Raw genomic sequence first — 10458 nt, 5'->3', positions numbered from 1 at the left:
CGGATAGATAGATAGATAGTGGACGGATGGATAGATAGATAGATAGTGGACAGACGGATAGATAGATATAGTGGATGGATAGATAGATAGTGGACGGATAGATAGATAGATAGATAGATTCATGTAAAGCAAAAAGCCTTTGTGAGAAAGTCATCCTCAAAATAAAAGAATGGCTATCTTGAAGGACAGGTTATTTATACTGATAGCGCAGCGAAGGAGGGATAGTGCCGTATTTCATGACCTTGTCAGCTCATTGGTGTGGTGGATAATCCACTTCCATAAAGAGAAACCATGGATTTACAGAGAGATCAGAGAATGCAATATATACCTACTTATCACGACCGTAGCCCGTGTCTCGTTTTGACAACCATCTGTCTCTAGAAGACGTTCCTCGATTCTTCTAGAAAGGTGAGAGCATTTCCCTTGTTTCATTGTCTTAGTCTTGGATATACTGTTTTTTGTAGATTTTTGTTGGAAGTTGTAAAATGTAGTTTGTGGGATTGATGATGGAGAGAGTTGTCATAGGAGTTGGTTCTTCTACCGTAAGTCGCTATGGTAAGAAGCCACCTGTTGAGAACATAATTGTAAAGTATAGATTGTTGTACTAGTCTTATAGGCATTTAGACCAAGTTGAATTGTTAATGATTTGTGAAAATAGCTTCAGATAGTCCGCAAAATAATGTATGATCATTGCTGGTGATTCTGACTCATGAAAAGTTTGTTTTTGGACTAATCAGAAGTCTTTTATTCTGGAAACACTATGCTAAAATGCAAATAAACCATTTTTATTGGTCACCTAAAGGGTGAGGTCAGGTTTGATATACTGACAGCAGTGACTACTGGAAAGTGAACACCGACAAAAGCATACATTTGAAACTGATCCTTAAGTCTTACTCCACCTGTCAGCACCTTCTTACGATCTTCCTTATTAACAACTGATTTACAATACTGTCTCATATAAAACTGATTTGCAGTACTTTTTAACCCGAAAGACAATGCTGTATATTCACAAAAACCTTCTTGTTCATCTTTTACATCTTGTGTAATGATCTGAAATGGCTTAACCTTCTGGAATATCTGGAATATGCATATATTTCCTCAGAGACCTAATTGGTCTTGACTTTTAAGAGTTCTTAAGTTGCTCTTTTACCAAACCTTCACACAGGAAGACCACTGTACTACTTGATCTATTCCGCCATGTGTTTTCTGCTAAACACGTCCTCAATCTTCTTCCATGGCTACTTAGAATAGTCCTTCTTCAAATAGCCTTATGTGACCTGACTGTTGTCTTCACAGCTTTCTAAGTATGTCATTGAAGCATTAAGAGTCCATTTAAGTGTACTAAATTAGTCAATCAGTTTGTCATCAGTTAGCCAGTTAGTCCGGTCTGTCTCTCAGAGCTGGAGTATATTAAGAAAGACATTTGAGACGGTTGTTTAGCGGGGAATAAAGGAGAGCTGTGTTGTCATATCTTTGACATCTCAGAGATGCGCTTGAGGATGGGGCTGTGTCTGCAGCTGATGTACTGGCCTTGAGATCATATTGCATCGAGCTCCTGGCGAAAATCCTCTCGGATGAGTCAAAGACGCTTGGGAACCATGTGGTCTTCTTTAGTTTACACAACTCTTGACATTAAGGGCGATGCGAAAAGGTCACACGATCAGAATGTCTATGGATTTGGTGCCATTGGATTGTGTCCACATGCAATGGTTACACTCTCAGAAAAAAGGTACAAAAGCTGACACTGGGTGGTACCCTTTCAAAAGGGCTGCACCAGAGGAACGTTTTCATAGTTCCTATAACTGTAGGTGGAAGTACCTGCTTTTTGGTGTGTTGCACACCACATGAACTGGGAACGATTTTAGCTGTAGTAACACCTTTTTGGGGGACTAAATTAGCTCCTATTTCAGAGTAGGGTGTAACCTAGCACAATAGGAACTACTGATTCCGAATTCCAGACACTTTTCCATGCTCTATCCTCAGTGTTGGGAAGGTTAGTTTGGAAATGTAATAGGTTACAGATAACAAGTTACCCTATTCAAAAAGTAACAAGTAGTGTTTTATTCAAATTGAATTAACGTAACTGATTACATTTGATTGTTTTTCAAAAATTTCTAACAAATGCTAGTAGTACTCAACACTAATTACTGTGAAACTTTCAAAATCCTTCATCACTTGAATTAAGATTATAATAATATAATAAGTTAAAGCACAGTCACCACACAATCGGACTTTAGCACCTCTTTTTACTTTGAGATCGTTCTGATTTTTGCTTTTTAAATTTCTAGCACCGGAATGCATTTTTATCACTCGCCATTGTGGCAACTCTCAGACAGGTTGTAGCCTAAAGCTTTCAGCGGCAATGTGGTGCGCTGCAAATTCAAAGAAAAGAATCAGAATAGCATCGCTTTACTAAACAGCCTTTAAAGGACAGGAGGCATTCTGCATATCAAAAACAGACAAAGCAACACATTTATATTAGTCAACATATCCAAGCTTTTTGCAGAAAATATTCAGATGTATCCCCCTTTGTAATCGTTAACATTTTAATAAGTAACTAATTTAATTACACATTTTTTTCTCAGTAACTGTAATGGATTACAGCTGCATTTATTTTGTAATAAAATTATGTTACACTGTTACATGTAACTAGTTACTCCCCAACACTGCCCATCTTAAAACTGTTGACATTGTTGAATACCACGCTTGATTGACATCACTGCTGGCTGGCTTATACGTCACTTCCTTCTGGTGGTGCAAATGCCATAAATGGCCCAATGGGAAAATTTAGTTCTCAGTGGACCTCCCTGGTGGCTAGTTCCTATAACAGAGTTCCTATAACTCCCTGGTGCAAAATAATTATGTAACATTTAGTTATAATATGCACCCTTTAGGTATTAATATGTACCGTTACTGTAATACCTAAAAATACCTAAGGGTGTATTAACACCAGGAAAGTCCACTAGTTCACTTGCTTTGGTCCGGACCAAATACAATGTTGATTTTATTATTTTTTTTGGTGTGGTTCGCTTTCACACTGCCCTTTTCCACAAGTGAACCAGATATTGTAAACAAAATCACACGTTTGCTAAGGTCATCCATTCATTGGTTCATCCATTCAAACGCAGCCTAATTTTCATTTTTGGGTGAACTAACCCTTTAAGACAGGTGTGAATACTCTATAAGGTTGTAGATTCAAACTCTGTAAAAAACAAACCTTGGCCTACCACCACTGGATTCTTCACCAAAGTTGTTGTACAGTGAAAATTGTGGTTTATAACTTGCTGACAGGCCAGAAAACATACCCTAGAAAAATACACACTGAAGTACGCAATTTGATGGTAAAAAACTTCAGTACTCAAGGAGGGTGTACTTTTATTATTCAGAAGTAATTTAACTTTCTCAGCAAGATTCTCTCCAAAATGCTGCTCCATCATGACAACAGTATAACTGACTGTAAAAGACAATTTGTGCTAATGCACACTATAGTGCCCCTTGTGGCAATGCTGAGAATGCATTATGCATTGCATTCTGACATATTTTGAAACTACGTTATGCTTGTGTACCTAGAAGCATTTGTGTTCACATGCATAGTGCTTTTCACCCAAAATGGATGGTCCTCTAGATCAGTGGTTCCCAACCCTGGTCCTGGAGGCACCCCAACACTGCACGTTTTGTATGTCTCCTTAATCAAACACACCTGATTCAGGTCATCAGCTCATTAGTAGAGACTCCAAGATTTGAAATTGGTGTGTCAGAGAAAAGAGACATGCAAAACATGCAGTGTTGGGGTGCCTCAGGGACCAGGGTTGGGAACCACTGCTTTAGATCATCTATTGGTTATTTTATTTTTTGAGCTCCACTGCTTTACTTTATTGTACAGTAGAGTTCAGACAGCAGTGTAGGGAGAGGGCTCTGATATATTTTGAAAGTATGCATAACTCACTGTTCCATAGCTCTGATGCATTTCTCTTTTTTCTTTCTATCAAAAAGGTGCGAATAAACTCTTGGAAATGTCTGAGTAAGTATGCCATTCCATCACTCAGTGTGACTTTTTTTTTTTTTTTTTACATAACACTATGTATAATAATCAACACAGCATAATACGACTGGATGACTATATAGTAAAATGGAAGCAAGAAAGATTCTGTATTTTAAGCAGTTTGGGCTGAATTTGCTGCATACGTTTAAAACGTTTGTTTCATGGTTGAAAACAAACACTAACCAGAATGCTTGAGGAATATTAGTGCTGTGCTGCCTTACAAACACTGTAAATACTGTAGATCAGTCCTAACAAAGTACAATCTAACTATGGTAGCACAACAGAGAAATCAATATCCTAATGTAAAGTTTGTCCTTATTTCTCCTCTTGATTAGAAAACGAATGTCTAGCAGTAAAAAACACAGCCTGAAGGTAAGAGCTCATGCCTTATTGAACCAAACCAACATCAAACAGTTATATATAAAAGTAAAAGAATAATGAGTCTTAATGAGTCACATTTGCTTGTAGGGCTTGATGCTCCAGGTTGCAAAAGAGTTACTGGATGCAGAGGAGATTGAGAAGAAAGAGGAGAGGAAGCGATACATGGAAGAACATTGCCCTACGTTGTCAAACCCAAGCTCCAAACAAGAACTACAGGTCCAATTCAAATATTACTACAACTAGAAGTTGGAAATGTTTGGAAATTCAAAGCTAAAGCATGAAATTCTTTCAACAGGAGCTCTGCAAAGAGTTACATGCAAAAATCGAAGCTGTTGATGAGGAGAGATATATTTTAGAGCACAAAGCCATCATGGTTGTCAATGAGGTAAGATGTTTCACATGTATCTCCTTCTATGTGGTCCATGAACAAGGTGCTCTTTAGATTCTTTTTTGTGTGTTTTAGGTTAAAGACTTAAACATCAAGATCGTCGACCTGAAGGGTAAGTTCAAGAAGCCTCCTTTGAAGAAAGTGCGCATGTCTGCTGACGCTATGCTTCAAGCTCTGTTGGGATCCAAGCACAAGGTCTCCATGGACCTGAGAGCCAACCTCAAACAAGTCAAGAAGGAGGTCAAAGAGGAGGTGCGTACAACAGATGACCACATTTTTACATGATAAGGTCAAGAAATTCAAAATTTACATGTAATCTACGCAACTTTATTTATAAACTGTCAAATTGTTTGCAGTAGTAGTAGTTAGGCCTGTGACGATATACTAATTTTGCAATAATAAAAGTCCTTTATTATTGCAATTGTAAATGTCATGGAAATGTGTGCATTTCAAATGTGCGTTTGGATTTTAAGTGATCTGATATTGTAAAGCTTAATGGCATTACTTAACGTGCCATTGTGACAGTTACTTTAAGTTTAATATATAATACGATTTTTAATAGTTATGAATTATGAAATAAACGTGGTCCTTTTCAGTCCGGCTCGTATGTTGCTCAATGACTTATGAAGTGATGATTTGACACTTAGAAACCGAATCCCACTGTGAGGAGCTTATTTGGGCTATGATTTCACTTGGTTTGCATTTGCTCAAAATTTATGTTTCAGTATATCATCAGCTGCTCTACTTAGTAGTAGTTAGGCCTGTCACGATATACTAATTTTGCAATAATAAAAGTCCTTTATTATTGCAATTGTAAATGTCATGGAAATGTGTGCATTTCAAATGTACGTTTGGATTTGAAGTGATCTGATATTGTAAAGCTTAATGGCATTACTTAACGTGCCATTGTGACAGTTACTTTAAGTGTAATATATAATACGATTTTTAATAGTTATGAATTATGAAATAAACGTGGTCCTTTTCAGTACGGCTCGTATGTTGCTCAATGACTTATGAAGTGATGATTTGACACTTAGAAACCGAATCCCACTGTGAGGAGCTTATTTGGGCTATGATTTCACTTGGTTTGCATTTGCTCAAAATTTATGTATGCAAGCATAAATTTGTAATTCTATACAGATTGACTGTTTGCCAAAAATATGTTTTTTTTCCTAAATAAATAACCCAACTGTAATAATTGTTGCTTCCTGCTTTTTTAAAAAGGTTTTCTTTATTTTATCATCTTTTTACCTATAATTGTAACCTTTACCTTGTTGTATTTTTATTTATTTATTTGAATTGCTTAAAGTGAACAAGGAATCAAAATCAACCCTATTTACGTTCTTTATAGACATTCTTGGTCTTATTGTGATCAATTTGTCGATGTTAAAATGACTTTCCTTTTCGGTTGACGTCTTATTTTTCAGTCCCACAAACCACCTGATACAACTTTTTATATCTCACAGACCCACCCTACATTTTTTTCACATGGAATATCCCATTTCCCTCTGAAATCCGCCACTATTATGAAAGTGAACTGGGTTACAAACAAGGTTTCATTTTGACTTTACACATTTTTTATAATTCAGTGTAACATCAAATCTAAACCAAGTACTGCTCGTTTTATCTTCAAGGTAAGATTACTCATTTTCTTGTCTTTATAAGGTTAATATTCAGCATGAGGTTAAAATATAATTAGAATATTTTATAATTCTTGCAGAATGATGTCCAGTATATGTCTTGATGGATCATTGGGTGAGTAAAGTCATGACCCACAACATCTTCCTATATTTGCTGGTGTATTTCTTCATTTTAAAACTGTATATGTCTCTCTTTTTAGTTTAATAACTTTAAGTAGGCACCACAACTAGCAGATGTCTCTAAAAACACCAATTAAATAAATAAATAAGCAAATAATAAGAAAGACATCTTTAAAGGTTAAGTTATTTTTAAGAAGGGAACATGGAAAGTATTTGTGGTGTGAATTTCAGATGTGTGCTCTGATCCACTGGTCTTAGCAACACAGCAGTGTTCCTTAAAGAGATATCTGAGGTTTTGCTGAGCCATCAAAGAATGCACATTAAAAACCCGCATTGCCTGTCAACAGCATGTGAATCCTGCTCGCCGCCTCTTCTATGGGTGGTGAGCACCTCTCGTTTGACTCCCCTCAATCTTACCTTGGATCTGAAGGATTTAACGCACTCTTTCTTTACTGGATCTAACTGCGAACACCTGCTTTCCAGATTAAACCTGTAATTCCACTATTAATCTATTTAACACTATTGAGAATAGCAAAATTTACATGTAATCTACGCAACTTTATTTATAAACTGTCAAATTGTTTGCAGTAGTAGTAGTTAGGCCTGTGACGATATACTAATTTTGCAATAATAAAAGTCCTTTATTATTGCAATTGTAAATGTCATGGAAATGTGTGCATTTCAAATGTACGTTTGGATTTGAAGTGATCTGATATTGTAAAGCTTAATGGCATTACTTAACGTGCCATTGTGACAGTTACTTTAAGTTTAATATATAATACGATTTTTAATAGTTATGAATTATGAAATAAACGTGGTCCTTTTCAGTACGGCTCGTATGTTGCTCAATGACTTATGAAGTGATGATTTGACACTTAGAAACCGAATCCCACTGTGAGGAGCTTATTTGGGCTATGATTTCACTTGGTTTGCATTTGCTCAAAATTTATGTATGCAAGCATCAATTTTCTTACAAAATAAGAGGGATAATATATGTGCTGTGACAACTGATTGTTTGGCTGCACTGTTATTTATAAAGTGAAAAAGATGCATTTGTCCAGGATCTTAAGGCATGTATGACTAAACTAGGCAGTTATGTAGCCTACCTCTGTTAACATCTTAAGTATGAAACGGACACTGATATGACGACTAGACAGTTTTTGTTTTTATCTGCATTATGGCATTTTTTAATCATATATTCATATTGCATATACAAATCCTCTAGTTTTGTCATTTTTGAGGTTTATGCAGTTTAGTTTCCATTGTGTTCCTATTAGTATTTTACTTTTAAAACTATTTTAAAGGTAATGTTAATATCAAGAATGCTTAAGAAACAAAAAGCTGTACTTGCAATGATTATGTCACTATCCGTTTCAAATGGCAGCATTGCTAACAAGTCATGGGGTCGAAACAAATCCAAGACAAACATATCAAAGAGTCTGAACTAGATATATGGCCCTGATTTATAGGCTACACCATAGTATGAAAAGTATACCTTAGTTAACGACCCATGCCAAATTTCACCAAAACTGTTACTAAAAGAAAGATTACCTGTGGTAATTTTACATCACTGTCATCAAATGTGTCATGGAAATTAATTTATTATGCCCTAAAAATGTACAAATGAAGAGTTCAGATGCAAAAGCCTTTAAGTGCTGTCTGACATTTTCTTCTAAAATTAGCATTTTTCTCAGGCTTCTGTTTATGTTCAGTTATTTCACTTTAATGGCAATGAAAAGAACCTATTCATTGCCATTAAAGTGAAATGACTGAACCTACACATAGGAGCCTGATAAAAATGCTAATTTTAGAAGAACATTTTAAACTCCTCTTAGAGGATTTTGCAAATTAACTCTTCAAATGTATTTATGCAATGGATAAATGTGTATTCAAAATTAGGTGTATGTATGTATTATCAGAACCCTTTACTGGTTTAACAAGTTATATATTATTTAAGAAATATTGAGTCTGACCGCGTGTATTAACCAATCAGACCGCTTGGCAGTCTGCGTCAGTTGAAGGCGAGGCTCGTGTTTGTCGAATAACTGGAGAAGTGTTTGTAGCCTGTCTTGAAAGCATCTGTTGGTTGAAATATGACTTAATCACTCACCTTACGCTTGGAGCATAGTTTGTGTTTTTAACCTCCGGTTTGATGCTTCTCTTCAGGGACTAAAAATGAAGAAGAGAGATCGATGGAGAGTTGGTGAAGTCTCTAGCGATATCTGCTGGTCATAGTGGAAGCTGCAGGTAATACTGCATGCGCTTCCTCCAACCCTAAATATATAGAAAACCCTAAATAGATTCACATTATCGTGTGTTTAATGCATAATACATAACTGGAATTGATAGAACAGGATACTGATACGCTATTTTTTTCAACGCCATACAGTATGCAGTAGGCAATGATACTGATTGTTCAATTTTAGTATTCTTGTCTCAGTTTAAGTATATCAATGGAGTCTATTACCTCAGTGAAATATATGCTTATTTTTTTTATTCCAAGACAGGTATACATACAGAAAATGTGCATAGTTGGCTCAGTATATGTTCATATTATGCTGAACATGCTATATGCTATGCTATTCCAATCATAGCCAGTGTGATAAAGTGTGAGCGAAAATATTCATGACATCAGTTGGTCGTTATTAAGTCTAAATATGTTTTACACAGCTAGTTAAAAAAAAACTGTTTTATAGAGAAATAGTGTATCCTCAGTCTAATTAATTTGTAATGAATTATTTAAAAAGTATATATTAATAATTTGGTATGAAAAAAGTTTTATTTTTTTTCACTTGTTGATTCGACAGTGGTATTGTATATTGCAATCTGTTGACGTGGATGCAGTTTCGAGCATATGTTTGCAGTCACTGATGCCTGCATTAAGTTATGCTATAGTCACAGACAAGTTTTTTGATTATTTTTTATTAATTTATTCTGCAACCAAAAGTGTCTGTAAATGGGAATCAAGTAGTATTTGTGTGGTCATGTGATCTCAACATGGCAGCCACCATGAGGGGGCGACATGCCACTTGTACAATAAACAGCTACTCATGTGACTGGAGTCTTCATCTCCTGTGAATAAACATACAAAACTACTATTTCTTTAGAACTGGAAATAGAAACTTTTTTCCCCCTCAGTGAACAAAGTTACTTATATACAGTGCATCTGAAAAGTATTCACAGCGCCTCACTTTTTGTTATGTTACAGCCTTATTCCAAAATGGATTAAATTGAGTATTTTCCTCAATTCTACAAACAGTACCCCATAATGACAATGTGAAAGAAGCTCGTTTGAAATCTTTGCAAATTTTTTAGTAAAAAAAAAAAAAGGAAAAAAAAAATTCACATGTACATAAGTATTCGCTCAATACTTTGTTGAAGCACCTTTGGCACCAATTACAGCCTCAAGTCTTTTTGAGTATGATCAGTGTTGCCAAGTCCGTGGTTTTCCTGCAGAATTAGGCTACTTTAACACTGTTGCCGCGGGTTGTTTTTCATGTCCGCGGGTTTAAGCGACCCCAATAACGTGATCTTTAGCCCCCTAAAATGCGAATTTAACTGGTGGAACCCCGCCAAAAAAAATGTGTATCCCCCCCCCCAGAATGCGATTTTTACCTGGAACCCCCTCTCGAAAAGCAATTGGGTTAGTTTGGAGTAGCAATTGGGTGGGTTATATTGTGAAAACCTGGCAACCCCAAGTATGATGCTACAAGCTTGGCACACCTATTTTTGGGCAGTTTCTCCCATTCTTCTTTGTAGGACCTCTCCAGCTCCATCAGCGTTGGTGGACAGCCATTTTCAGATTTCTCCAGAGATGTTCAATCAGGTTCAAGTCTGGGCTCTGGCTGGGCCACTCAAGGACATTCACAGAGTTGGCCCGTAGCCAC

General features: G+C 36.2%; 1 protein-coding gene across 1 annotated transcript; it reads left to right on the top strand.

The window, feature by feature from the left end:
* The first annotated feature begins 323 nt into the window (after positions 1-323).
* LOC107758739 (troponin I, fast skeletal muscle-like) lies at positions 324-5096 on the top strand. The gene is made up of 6 exons (XM_016576539.1): positions 324-408; positions 3994-4021; positions 4378-4414; positions 4511-4639; positions 4719-4808; positions 4887-5096. Exons 2-6 carry the CDS (start codon positions 4014-4016, stop codon positions 5094-5096), a joined length of 474 nt encoding a protein of 157 aa, XP_016432025.1. The 5' UTR covers positions 324-408; positions 3994-4013.
* Positions 5097-10458: the final 5362 nt, after the last annotated feature.

Source organism: Sinocyclocheilus rhinocerous, unplaced genomic scaffold (assembly GCF_001515625.1).
Source record: "Sinocyclocheilus rhinocerous isolate Xijiao unplaced genomic scaffold, SAMN03320098_v1.1 scaffold954, whole genome shotgun sequence".
Classification (NCBI taxonomy): domain Eukaryota; kingdom Metazoa; phylum Chordata; class Actinopteri; order Cypriniformes; family Cyprinidae; genus Sinocyclocheilus; species Sinocyclocheilus rhinocerous.
Note: the sequence above shows the minus strand (reverse complement) of the source record. Positions and strands in the feature narration are given on the sequence as shown.